Genomic DNA, 14104 nt, shown 5'->3' with positions numbered 1-14104 from the left:
GTTTATGAACCGCCCCGCGACGCAAAAGAAGAAAGGTAAGAAGGCAGAGTGGAGGGGAGACGGTGCTTAACAACAGAAGTTGGATAATGTTTCATAGCTGTGTACTGCTATCCATAAATCCTGCATGGAATGCATGAACGCGCGGGGATTTCATTTTATTCGCAAAACCGGGGAAAAAGTTTATATCGCCCGCCGCACGGGAAAAAAGGACGCTGGAAACAGGAAATTAAAATGAACTCTGACAGGTAAGCCGTAAGATCGATAAAATCCGACGTTACGACATGTCGATCGTTTTTCAGATCGTTTATTTATTTATTTCTCTATTTATTTATTTATTTATTTATGTGATATTTATTAGTACATCATTCTATGATAATAATTCTATTTATTTGCTTGTTTATGCAAGTATTTATTTATTTAGTGGATCGGCTGTACTGTACAATATTACTGTATTTTATTGTATATTGTATATTATTGTACAATGATATTGTATATTATCGCATTATATTACTGTATATAATATTCTATATTCTATATTATTGTATAATATTACTGTATTTAATTCTATATTCTATATTATTATACAATATTACTGTATATAATTGTATATCGTATATTATTGTACAATATTACTGTATATAATTCTATATTCTATATTATTGTACAATATTACTGTATATAATTGTATAACGTATATTATTGTACAATATTACTGTATATAATTCTATATTCTATATTATTGTACAATATTACTGTATATAATTGTATATCGTATATTATTGTACAATATTACTGTATATAATTGTATATCGTATATTATTGCACAATATTATTGTATATAATTCTATATTCTATATTATTGTACAATATTACTGCATATAATTCTATATTCTATATTATTGTACAATATTACTGCATATAATTCTATATTCTATATTATAGTACAATACAAATAGTTGAAAGAATAACAATCATACTTACAAAACTACGATAACAAACATCCGACTCGAATATTCGTTTGCAATAAAATGTTAGCTTCGATTAGGTTAGGTTAGTAATTTTGAGAGCCGATTGCCTGCACTTATTGCAGGAAGATAAATCAGCCGGAAAATAAATCGACGTCGTCGCTTGCTGAATCGATGTAATGAAAAATCCTTGTAATAACGTGAAAGAATCCAAGGTCAACGTAGATTTCACGCTGCACAACGAACGTGGGACAATATCAAAGTTTGTAGAACCCAATAAAGGGGTTATGTATTAAAAAAATAAGTAAACATTTCGCCACAGTTCGTCTGTATTTCACACATGTCACATTAAAATTGATTAGTATAGATTATTAATTATTATAGGTTATTATGTTCATACCTGAGCATTGGACTTTACATTCCTCTCGCAACAAGCCGCAAAAATTTATGCTTCATTCTCTCAATCATTCGGATGTACTTAGCTTGAAAGGGAGACCACACACACACCCACACACATGCACACACACTCGCATAATCAAGGCGACAAAGAACCAGATAATTATGAAGTGTTTAAAGCGTACGTGGATTCCTAAATTCCACAAAAATATCGGTTAATGAAACACTCTGACGACCTGTTTTTACACTGCTAATTAGGGCGAGTCCGGGAAACGACATCGATATCTCGAAACGACGACGCCACCTGGCGTTGCACTAAAAGTCGAACCTCCCCTTAATAAATCGATTGTTGATCGCGCGTTGTAACCGTCGCAGAACTGTGCCCTGATCTTGCCAAATTTCTTTTCGAAGTTTTAGCATGATCTGGAAGTTTCTTCGCCAGCAATAATCAACAGATGGGTAAGTTAATTACGCTATTTTCATTTTAAGCGATACATTATGCATAAAACTACCGTGTAACCTCGATAGCGCCCGTCTATTCGTTTCCGGGATTTAACCTAACAGACGCGTCGATTATTGTCCCCGCGAACGACATTTCGCGTGCAACAGTTTCAGCTCGAATTTATCGCGATCCCGTGCGATTCTATCGCAATTTATTTTCGCGAATTTATCCGGTGCGATGAAAGATTTCGTCGGCCACGAATTCGCGAGATTTCTCGCTTCGGAAGATCGAAGTTGACGGCGTAAATTCCGTCACAAATACGCCATAAATTTGACGGCGCTATTTCCATCGACATTATCGACGCGGTGCGAGTACATCAAAAGGATCGATGCTCAACGAACTTGTGCCGAAATCCGCGACGTTACGCGTAAAGCTACGTTTACAGGGTCGCGGGAAATCGAGCGTGCGCGCGCGCGCACGCCTAACCTTATCCCGAATAACCGGACGATCTCGAAACAGCGAAGCGAGCACTGGCGATACGCAGAAGAAAAAACATAAGAAAAACAGCCTCGTTCGATTCTCTCGGATCGACGTATCGACGAAGACGACCGCGAAGTTCGCGTCGCTGGACGATTCTGTTGATCGTCGCGGGAGAATAATTCCTCGAAGGCGTGAATCGAATAGTTTTATGCGAGCCAAAAATTCGACTAGCTACAGAGGATGGATTTAACGTCGGTCGTCGGGATGGATTTGTCGGATTCGGTTGCGCATCTCCGCAACAACGCCTGCGATAGAAGGAAAGAAGCGAGAGAGCGCGCGCGCGCGCGCGAGTCCGGGGGTGTATTGAGGCTTATTTATCGTCGCTGCGTGGCCGGCCAATGGCGGCGCGGTATGGTGGTCGTGGCCATGCCCAGCGGCCAATGGCGGTGCGCGCTCGGTAGCTGTCAGCCGGGCCACGCCCCGGCCAATCGGCGCTCAGCTGCGCATGACAGAGTGGCTCGGCCTCGGAGCACGCCGGAGCGGCAGTCCCTTCTGGTGCGTGCGTAGGAGAACGTCTCTCTTTCGCCCGGTCACGAGAGAGAGGGAGTGTGGGATCTGACGTTTCGTTATCATACCTCGCGCGAGCCCGAGAGACCTCCGGTGACGCTCGGCTCGGCCCGTATTCAGCCCGCGCGCGTCGTTCAGGGAGCCGCCGCGGTGTTGTCCGTCGACGGTAGTGCTTCGAGTGCGCGATAAACGACAGCCCAGAGTGCATGCACCGCCGCCCGCCCGTTTCCAAAGTGTACTACTACGTCCGGTGTGCGCGTGTGTGTGTTGTCGCGTGAACGGTCGAGCGAACGGCCGCAAGACCGCGGGCGCCGACGAGCCAGGAAAGTCGTAAGCGCGTATCGACGCGCGGAGCCTCCGGCGGCGACGGAATCGAGGGTGATAGAGCGAGCGAGCAAGCGAGAGAAAGAGAGGGGGACAGAGAAAATGGACTATTTAACACGCTCCTAAGAATAGCCGGTGCGCGTTCGTACGCGAGTATACTAAGCGCCTATAAATACACGCGTACCGCGGGCCGCGGAAACACGAGCTCGTAGATTTCACGGTGCAACCTGCGCCACGAGGAGAGATAGGAAAAGACGCGGCAAAGAAGAAGGGAGCAAGGGGAGAGGCGATCTTGAAGGAGGGCGCACCTGGCGCTCGAAAAGAAACTTGCCATAATCGGATCTAGTCGGAGAGGCAGTAACGCAAGATAATCGCGGGCGCGCGGCGCGAGGGACGCGGAGACACTAAGATACCAGTGCGTGCGCGCGCGCGCGCGCGTCTGTGTCCAGAGAGAACGAGCGACGGAGAGTGCGATAGAGAGAGAGAGAGAGAGAGAGAGAGAGAGTGCGAGAGAGGGACGCGTCGTGTGTGTAGCAATCGGTCCATTGCCGGCGGTACCAGTCCGAGAGCAGAGATTAGAGAATAACCGCACCTGAAGTGAGATTTTATTATTTCGCCGGTGTACCCTTTCTTTCCCTGCCCGTAGTAACACGAGAAACATCATCCCGGCGCGGAGTCGCTCGGCGGCCGAGCTTGCAGCACAACTCTCTCTCTATACCCGAGGCGGTCTCGCCTAAAAATATCTCCTTCCTGCATATTCCGGCGCGTTTACACCGGCCTCTCTCGTTGTTTCTCTCGCCGGCGGGTCGCGCGTACACTTTTTCTTACCGTCGCGAGGCGAGTTCTTCCTGTGAGAACCGGACGGTCGCGTAGTTACCTCTCTAAGGTCTCTCGTCGGAATTAAAACTATCGCCGGAAAGGCACCGAGGGACCGAGGGAAAATGGGCCGCAGAGAATCGTGCGCGACGGAGCACCGTGGATGACCGAAAGAGAGAGAGAGGGAGAGAGAGGGATGAGGATCGTGGTCGCGCCGGGCCCTCGAAGCGACACGCGCCCAGCTAGAAGACAGCCGCCGTCGGGAGAACGGTCCCCGATAGGACCCGGTGTCCCGTCCGTCGGCTGACCGAGGAGCCACCCAGCCGCGTGTGTGCGGATTCGCCGCGGTGTTGTCGCGCGGTGAATGAAACAGTGAGTGAAACAAAAAGGAAAAGAGAAGAAAGAAAATAGAAGAAAGTGCAAAGCAGAGGAGGAAGAGAAGTGGTTCACGGTGGAGGGTGGAGGAGGGAACGGTGTGCAAGGGGTCGCCGCAGTGGGCCCCGGAGATGACGCGATGATGGCCTACGGAGGAACCGCTGTGAACGGTGGCACGATGGGGCCCTCTTCCGCCGGCACGGACGTTTTGGGCTCGACCGGCGATTACAGCCCGCAGGGGACACCGACGCCCCTCACCGGCCATTCGGCGGGCCCCGTCGAGGCGAGCACGTACGGCCCGGCGACCGGGCCCACCAGTTACAGTCCCCAGGACAGCCCGGCGAGCTCCGCCGGCGGCGGCGGCGGAAGCGGCACCAATGGACAACTGCCGAGCTTCGGGTTCACCCAGGAACAGGTCGCATGCGTTTGCGAGGTAAGTTCCATTCCGATTCTTCCGTGTGACGATTGTTTTGCTTGGCCACGCTCACTTCGATTTTCTCCCATTTTTCAACGCGGACGGACCTGGTCGAACGTTTCTCTTCGAGTTTTGCGTACGTTTGATTTATAGTTCGATTAAGAGTGATAGGACCCATTTTTCTGGTGGAACCCTCGCGACGTACCGACGGTTAAACGGTCCCGCGATTCGGCCCCAACGGGCCCATGATCCTGCGCGTAGAATCATCATTCTTGAAGTTAACCCTTTGCCGACGAAGCCGCTCGACGGGTATTGGATATAAAGTAAAAATGTTTATAAGACGTAATTATATTATTGTAAGATTATAAATATGGGGAGTAATAAGATTATAATAAGTAATAGATTATAAATATGGGGATTATAAAGTTTGCTGGTTTCTCTGGCAGTGACACAGAAACTTCAGTTCGACCGACTCGTCGAACTGAAGTTCGTTCTGAACCTACGGTTAAATTAATAGATTTATATTAACATTAAGCAGTAATACTGAGTGGCATGTACTGTTTAGTGTTAAAGATGGGACCGTTAATCGTGATAGGGCCCATTTCTTATGGAACCCTCGCGACGTACCGACGGTTAGACGGTCCCGCGATTCGGGCCCAACGGGCCCAGGATCCTGCGCGTAGAATCATTCTCGAAGTTAACCCTTTGCCGACGAAGCCGCTCGACGAGTATTGGATATATAAAATAAAAATGTTTATAAGATATATATATATATATATATAATAGATATAATATAAGATATAATATAATATATAGAGATATAATATAAATATGGGGAAAAGCTTGCTGGTTTCTCTGGCAGTAACACAGAAACTTCAGTTCGAACGACTCGTCGAACTGAAGTTCGTCCTGAACCTACGGTTAAATTAATAGATTTATATTAACACTAAATTTATATCAATATTAAGCAGTAATACTGAGTGGCATATGCTGAAGTGAAAGTGAGAAGACCGAATTTATTCGGAATTTGTAAAGTTTCCATTATAAGACTTGCTACAATAATGTAACTTATTCAAGCGTTTTCCACGAAAGAGTCTCGGAACTTTGCAGAATTGCGAAATAAGAAAGTGGTCACTTTGACCGCGGCAGGTTTAGTGTCAATAAATTTATAATGGATGGTGGTACCACTTTGGTGCCATTTTAACCCTTTGCACTCGAGTGGCGACTCAGAGGCACCACTAAAATTTATCATTTATATTATATCACCTTTTAAAATAATTTTGACGTTAACAAAGTATAGATTTGAAAAATTGTTAAGAATGTGTAACTGTTGTGCGAGTCCCAAGAATCAATTTCATACGCATAAAATGCATTTTATCGTATAAAATAAAAAATACCATAAGTGAGAAAAATGATTTTATATTTACAGTTAAAGTAGCTTCGAGTGCAAAGGGTTGAACTTTCGAATTTTCAACCCTGAAAACTTGTCGAATGCTCTCCAACGGATAAATGTTTAAACCCTTTGCACTCGAGTGGTGACTCAGAGGCACCACTAAAATTTGTTATATCGCGTTTCAAGATAATTTTTATATTAACAAAGTTTAGATTTAAAATATTGTTAAGCGTGTGAACTGTTGTGCGAGTCTCAGGAATCAATTTCATGCGCGTAAAATGCATTTTATCATATAAAATAAAAATACTATAAGTGAGAAAATTGATTTTATATTTAGAGCTAAAATAGTTTCGAGTGCAAAGGGTTGAAAAACTGAAATAACATTTGAACTATATCTCTTGGCGTGTTAAAAGCCAGCAAGCTAACTATAGCATTACGCTTATTTAACTAAAAATTAAGTACGAAAATTCTTGGAAGTCTTATCTTAATTTTAAGAATTTATATTTACCGCCATCTTCGACATTTATTTTCTAAATCTAAAATTTCCAAGCCATTACGCCGGCGTCAAACATAAGAATCATATCGAAAATCTGCGGACGGCATAGTGTTAATAATTAATAAATTAATAAAAGAAAAAAGAACGGTAAAAAGACTTGGGCGGCTATTCGACATTTTTTTTTTAATCTAAAACTTCCAAGCCATTACGCCGGCGTCAAACAAAAGGATCATACCTAAGATTTGCGGACGGCATAGTGTTAATAATTAATAAATTAACACTTTATCGTCCGGTCGTGGAGTAAGGACTGGCTTAGTCGCGCGCGCATTTGCTCCCAGTACCGGCTAAATTTTCGCTATTCATTGTGTTGTGCTTATTCCTTTAAAAATAATAATAGATAATAATATAATTATTATAATTATAATTCATAAGGATATGGGGAGGTCAGCATACAGGAGGTCAGCTACTAACAAAACAGTAAAGAAGCGAAAACCGTCGATAGTTAAAAGTCGATTAATAGGCTATCGGTCGATAAGCATTGGCAATCGAAAAGCCGATAAATAGGCTAGCGGTCGATAAAGTGTTAATAAAAGAAAAAAAACGGTAAAAAGACTTGGGCGGCTATTCGCCGACACTCGTCCGCAAAGGGTTAAATCGTCTCGTTATTATCATCGTTGTTGTTATCGCTATTATCTTACCGTACTCTTCTGTTGTTCTTAATTCTTCAGAAGAGTTGCGCTAATCGTATAGTCGGGGACAATGCGAGGGTATAGAAAAAATTCGTTATCGCTCCAACATAAACAAACGACGGATGGCGTCGGGTGTCAAACGCTCGAGGCAGCCATCGAACTCTCCCGAGTCCGAAAAGACTCTGCCGCGGTACGGCCGAGGGTTAACCCTTTGCACTCGAAGCTATTTCAACTGTAAATCTAGAATAATTTTTCCGACTTATGGTATCCTTATTTTACACGACGAAGTACATTTTATGCGCACGAGATTGACTCTTGCGACTCACAAAAACGGTTACGCTATTAACAATCCTTTTCCAATCTAAACTTTGCTAATGTGAAAATGATTTTAGAATGTGACGTCATAAATTTTAATAGTGCGAGTCGCCACTCGAGTGCAAAGGGTTTAAACATTTATCCGTTGGAGAGCATTCGACAAGTTTTCAGGGTTGAAAATTCGAAAGTTCAACCCTTCGCACTCGAAGCTACTTTAACTGTAAATATAAAATCATTTTTCTCACTTACGGTATTTTTTATTTTATACGATAAAATGCATTTTATGCGTATGAAATTGATTCCTTGGGCTCGCACAACAGTTACACATTCTTAACAATTTTTTAAGTCTAAACTTTGTTAATATAAAAATTATTTTAAAAGGTGATATAATATAAATTATAAATTTTAGTGGTGCCTCTGAGTCGCCACTCGAGTGCAAAGGGTTAAAGAATAACAAGTAATTTTCTCTTGTCTCTTGAACGTTCGTTTTCTTCCGTCGCGATCGGCAATTCTTATTGAATGATAAAATACAATAAAACAGTCGAATGCAAAGCGGAATTCTTGACAAATATTTGTTACAATTAGACTGCGGATTTTTACGGGAAATAAGAATTCCATCCGTTAATTGACGATTAATTGCTGTAGGAATGTAAAACTACGTTTCTTTTCTCAACGGACGGGTTAAATGTTTTAATCCCTTAACGCACAGTGTTTTTTTCGCTACGTCTTGACATTATTAGGATCTAATTAGGATCTAATTATTTATCTAATTAGGAATGTCCAACCTAATGGAAAAAGTACGTTCAGAAAGTCTCGTCCTGTAATTTTGAACGAGATCGGCTCCTGCACGATCAGAACGCAACCGATTGCACGCGCGTAATTACGCGACTTGAAATTTTCGATTATGTTCGCAGTCCGAGCCGCCGATTAGTCGACAAGAATCTCGCGCGCGTCGGCCGCGAAGTCCGACGGATGGGTGCCATCCGACGGATGGGTGCGCGACGCGCGCGAGATTCCGAACGCCTCGGCGGTCCGCCGCCGGCACGCTGTACAGGGTGTCCCAAAAATGTCTCGCGATCCGGAACTGGCGGGTTCCTCGGATCATTTGAAGCAACTTCTTCCTTTACAAAAATGTTCTCCGAGGCATCGTTAACGAGTTATCAACGATAAAGCAGCGACCAATAAGAATCGAGTACGGCTGACGCGAGGCGGCCCGGCCAACCAGCGCGCGAAGCCCGGTTCCGCTCATTGGCTCGGTCGCCTCGCGCCAGCCGAGCTCGCCTCTCATTGGTCACTGTTTTCCGTTGATAACTCGTTAACGGTGCCTCGGAGAACATTTTTGTAAAGGAAAAAGTTGCTTCGAACGACCCGAGGAACCCGTCGCTTGCGGATTGCGAGACATTTTTGGGACACCCTGTGTACATACCCGAGGCGACCGGAACCACATTTTGCAATCCCGTGTGCTCCTTCGTAATCGCGAAGGCCGTCGCCGTCGTCTAGCATTGATAAAATAATAACGGGCGTAGCTGCGCTCTTGGCCGCCGTCGCGAACGATTGTTCCTCGGAGATACTCTGAAACCAGCACCCTTAACATAAATTTATGCACCTTGCGAACGGCATGACGAAACCCCAGCCCTGATATTCTGAATTCTCTGCTGGTCTCAAGGTGTATCGTGCGCAACAATGTACAGCGCCGCGCCAAGATTCACTCGCGTGTCACGCGGCTAATGGAGTTCATGCGTTTTTACTGCGACCATAAATTGTTTTGTGCGCGACGTTTACGTTCCTCGCGTCGGACGTGGTTTCGCCGCGTGCGCGTGCGCACCGCGAGTTTTGTTTCTCGCGTTCCCAGAAATATTTCATTCCCGAGCGCGGCGGACGCGCTCCGCGTTTCTCACCTTTGAATACGAAATTTCATTGATAATCACATTAGCCGCGTCCAATCAGTGTCCTCTTCGTTTATGCGCGCCGCCGCGCGGCCTTCCGAGCCGGATTAACGACGCGCCGCTGGTAAAATTCGGAAGGTTGGATATTTTGACGCGGACTGTACGTTACATTTTTCGGTCGCGAACGCTCGGAACGGTCGGTACCGATGTCTCGCGGTTTTTCCCGTCGATCCAGCGCTATTTAATTCTGTCGAAACGAGTGAAGACATTTGATAAAATTGATAAAATAATGGCAACGTCGCACGATCGCATTTTATCAAGTCTCGGGTACGTAGCTTTAACGGAAGAACCGAAGTGAAAATACAGCGTGTCCCAAAAATGTCTCGCGATCCGGAAATAGGTTCCTCGGATCATTTGAAGCAACTTCTTCCTTTACAAAAATGTTCTCCGAGGCACCGTTAACGAGTTATCAACGAAAAAACAGCGACCAATAAGAATCGAGTACGGCTGACGCGAGGCGGCCCAGCCGACCGGCGCGCGAAGCCCGGTTCCGCTCATTGGCTCGGTCGCCTCGCGCCAGCCGAGCTCGCCTCTCATTGGTCACTGTTTTTCGTTGATAACTCGTTAACGGCGCCTCGGAGAACATTTTTGTAAAGGAAAAAGTTGCTTCGAATGACCCGAGGAACCCGCCACTTTCGGACTGCGAGACATTTTTGGGAGTTAGGGAGTCGGGCGCAGAATTGTTTCTCGAGATTTCCGGGCATCGTAACGCGGTCCCCGGCTAATAATACTTGCGGTGGATGAGAAGTTTCCACGTTTCTTCGACGGCGAAAGAAACCGTCGTTACCCGTCGCAATAGACGCGCGCGCGCACACGTTTCCCATAAGTGCGTTGCGCGCACGACTCTAGGCGTTTAGCTCCTTGCCCACGTCACATGGATGTCTCCCCCCCCCCCCCCCCCGCCACGTAATTTATGGCAAAATGTTTCGCGTTTTCGATAAACTACCGGTGTAGCCGGCAGCATCGGGCTCGAAATGGAATCGTTTAACGGGTAATTACGCTCGGCCGGCAATAAGAAAGGACGCTTACAGAGTGGTCTAAAGAGCGTTTACGATCGCCGTCCTCTCTCAATAATTCAACCGTTCGTTTAAAAGCATACCGGTGCCGCCTGACGTTTACAGTTATTAAACAATCGCGGCGACTGCCGGGATGAGTCGCGGATGGTCGTCGCGGTAGCGAAACAAAAATTCGCCGTCGATCAGCGAGATGATGTCGTGCGCCCTGTTACCTGGCGCTCATTCGCGATTACACCGTGAGACGTGGGCGCTAGTTGTCTTGTATCATAATTGAAAAAAAGAACCGTCGATTTCGTAGCTCGGGAATAACTGTCGCTTGCGATCTCATTTTTCTTCTATTGCTCCTCCGCTCTCTCTCTCTCTCTCTCTCTCTCTCTCTCTCTCTCTCTCTTGAGATCGCTCTCTCTCTCTCTCTCTCTCTCTCTTGAGATCGCTCTCTCTCTCTCTCTCTCTCTTGAGATCGTTCTCTCTTGAGATCGCTCTCTCTCTCCCTCATGAGATCGCTCTCTCTCTCTCTCTCTCTTGAGATCGCTCTCTCTCTCCCTCTTGAGATCGCTCTCTCTCTCTCTCTCTCTCTTGAGATCGCTCTCTCTCTCCCTCTTGAGATCGCTCTCTCTCTCTCTCTCTCTCTCTCTCTCTCTTGAGATCGCTCTCTGTCTCTCTCTCTTGAGATCGCTCTCTCTCTCTCTCTCTCTTTCCCTCTCTCTCTCTCTCTCGTTCGCCGCTGGGTGTCTTCAGCCGTATCCGCCCGCCCCCTTCGCGCTACCTGTTTTTTCGAGAGCGAAGACAAATCGATCCCCCTCGAGCCGTGTTTCAAATAGCATAACAAAATTGTTGAGTGGAAACATATATCGATAGAGAATTATGCCAAATAACGAGGATCTAGCCGAATATTGAAATATTTATCTAGAACAAAAAATATTGCGATGCAAATCTGCTAAAGGGTACCCCGGATATTAAACAAACCTATATCAATGTTTATAGTCCAATTCTAGTCCTTCTCTGACAACAAAATGACTCAAAATCATCGATAGAGAAAATTAGCGCTAGAAAATCGATGAAAAAGGGTATTTATTATTATATCATTGTATACCATTCTATTATCGCATTATTTTACCTAATTTGTTTATCGACACTATGGTAAACTGTCCACGTTCTCCCCTAAAAAAGAAGAGCGTCCCGTCGGCTGAAATTTCGCCAGTTATTTAAAACGTTATCTCCGCTCGACGCCGTCGCGCGCGCCACAGAACGGAACAGCGTTCGAAGAATAGAACGATAAAGGGGGGGGGGGGAGGTGCGGCCCCCATTTTCGGATCGGTCGACGCCTAGAGAGCGGTTGATTTGTCGTCGGGCAATCGAAAGCTTCGTGTACCGTCATTAAGTCCCCGATCGCGATCAGCCCGTCGTCCATTTCTCTCGAGCTTTCGACACGGCTCATTTCTCATTATGCTCGGCATTTCTCGCGCATCGTGATTAATCGGTCGTCAAGAGTGGGGAGGGGGGAACGGTCGCGCGCGAAAACTAGATGGCACCCGGCGACGCGAATGAAGAAGTAACCGGTGGCAGGTGCGCAGGCGCGCGCGCGCAGAAACGTGTGCGGGGCGAGGAGAGCCGCTTCGTAAGCCGGCGGTGGTGTTGTGCGCGTCCGTCGTCGCTTCTTTAAACGGGGGAGAGAGAGAGGGAGAGAGAGACTCGTTTTCGGTAATTTGGACGTAATGAACGATCGTGTGTCGATCGTGTTGTCATTATGTTCCTCCGTCGTGTTACGTGCTTACCTTTAATGGGAATTTAACCCGTTGCCATTCATTTTTCAAGTCGTGTAACGTCGCGCGATCAGGTGTTGTTGCGATCGCCGACCGGCGGCGACCGGCGGCGAAGATGCACGAACGCGTTCGGTTGCCGCTCGGAGAGACCCGAAACTCGAACGTTCCTGGTTCGCGTTAACTCGAATTCTGCCGAATATCGTCGCTTGGATTATTTTGTGAATTTTACGGAAAATATGTGAACGCGTGCAATTGGAATTTAGGAAGATTGTTACACTATTTTTTCGACTCTCTTTTCGACTCTTGGGCAATTTTTATTTCACATAAAAAGACCCCGTCACGTTCCGTCGGGAACCGTCGAGCAAGCATTTCTCCCAGCGCGGTTTAAACTCGTCGCGATGACGTAAGCGACGTTTTTAAAAATGGTCGATTCGCGTTTTAGAACGTGTAACAAAATGCATGCGAGAACGTTGAGGAGGCAAGCGAGAGAAATTACAAATTTAGTATAAATTGTGTTGACAGTAAATTTGACAATAAAAAAGGACGATATATGTGTTGTTAAACAATAATATTCGCCGCGATTCTAAGCCGCTTGAATAAGGAAAGCTTATTAACCACTTTGCACTCGAAGCGAAATTAACGCAAAACTGAATATAGTTTTTCTGATCCACCGTATTTACATTTTATTTAACCTAATTCATTTTGTGCGTATGAAATTGAACTTTGTGATCGATGCAACAGTTCTTTAAATATGAACAAATTTGATTAATAAAATTATTTTGAAACGTGACGTGACAATATATAAGATAAGAATATTATAACTATTATAGCTTATATAATATTATATAATATAATATATAAATAATATATAATATTATATAATATTAAAACAGAAATATATTCTATTCGTCACTTGGAGCGTAGGATTTCTTAATTTGATATTTCTAGTATACAGGGTGACTTCATTTGAATTTGAAACAGCTTGTAATATCATCGACGGTTTCGCAAAAATGTCCCGAAAATGTCTCGCAATCCGAAAGTAGGGGATTCCCGAGGTGATTCGAAACAACTTTTTCCTTAGCGAAAATGCGATCCGAGGCTTCGTTCACGAGTTATTAACGAAAAACACTGACCAATCGGAGGCGAGATCGTTCAGCGCGAGACGGCCGAGCCAATGAGCGGAACTGGGCGTCCGCGCGCTCGTTGGCTGGGCCGCCGCGCGCCAGCCGAGCTCGCCTCTTATTGGTCAGTGTTTTTCGTTGATAACTCGTGAACGAAGCCTCGGAGAACATTTTCGCAAAGGAAAAAGTTGTTTCAAATCACCTCAGGAACCTCCCATTTCCGAATTGCGAGACATTTTCGGGACACCCTGTACAACTGAGAATATTCCGTGTCCCAACAGCTCGAGCCGACGGCATCGGAAGCATCGAACTCGCGAAAAGGGCGTGCGTGTTACGAGGGCGACGCGTAGACCGATTGGACGTCTCCCGTTTCTAAACAGTCGCGGTGTCGGTCGTGTCGTACGGTTTCCGTTCGTTTGTTTATTTTCTTCTTCTTTTTTGTTGTTGTTTCCGTTCGACCGAGAAGCACCCTTTTCGCGCGGGACAGAGACGCGAGACGATTTAATCCGACAAAACACATATATACAAGATACACTAGAATAAGAGGAGACCGGGATGAGTTCTGCCGACTAACAGTGTGCCCCC

At 45.5% G+C, this 14104-nt stretch overlaps 1 protein-coding gene across 2 annotated transcripts in view; it reads left to right on the top strand.

Annotated features, from left to right (window-relative positions):
• The first annotated feature begins 2820 nt into the window (after positions 1-2820).
• Positions 2821-14104, top strand: part of so (SIX homeobox 1 protein sine oculis) — a 75708-nt gene continuing 64424 nt past the window's right edge. For both annotated transcript variants that reach the window (XM_033471953.2, XM_033471952.2), the window contains exon 1: positions 2821-4798. In XM_033471953.2, coding sequence (XP_033327844.1) covers positions 4505-4798 — 294 coding nt within the window. In that variant the 5' untranslated portion in view covers positions 2821-4504. The remainder of the gene's footprint in view (positions 4799-14104) is intronic.

The sequence above is a fragment of the Megalopta genalis genome, chromosome 16 (genome assembly GCF_051020955.1).
Source record: "Megalopta genalis isolate 19385.01 chromosome 16, iyMegGena1_principal, whole genome shotgun sequence".
Classification (NCBI taxonomy): Eukaryota; Metazoa; Arthropoda; class Insecta; order Hymenoptera; family Halictidae; genus Megalopta; species Megalopta genalis.
Note: the sequence above shows the minus strand (reverse complement) of the source record. Positions and strands in the feature narration are given on the sequence as shown.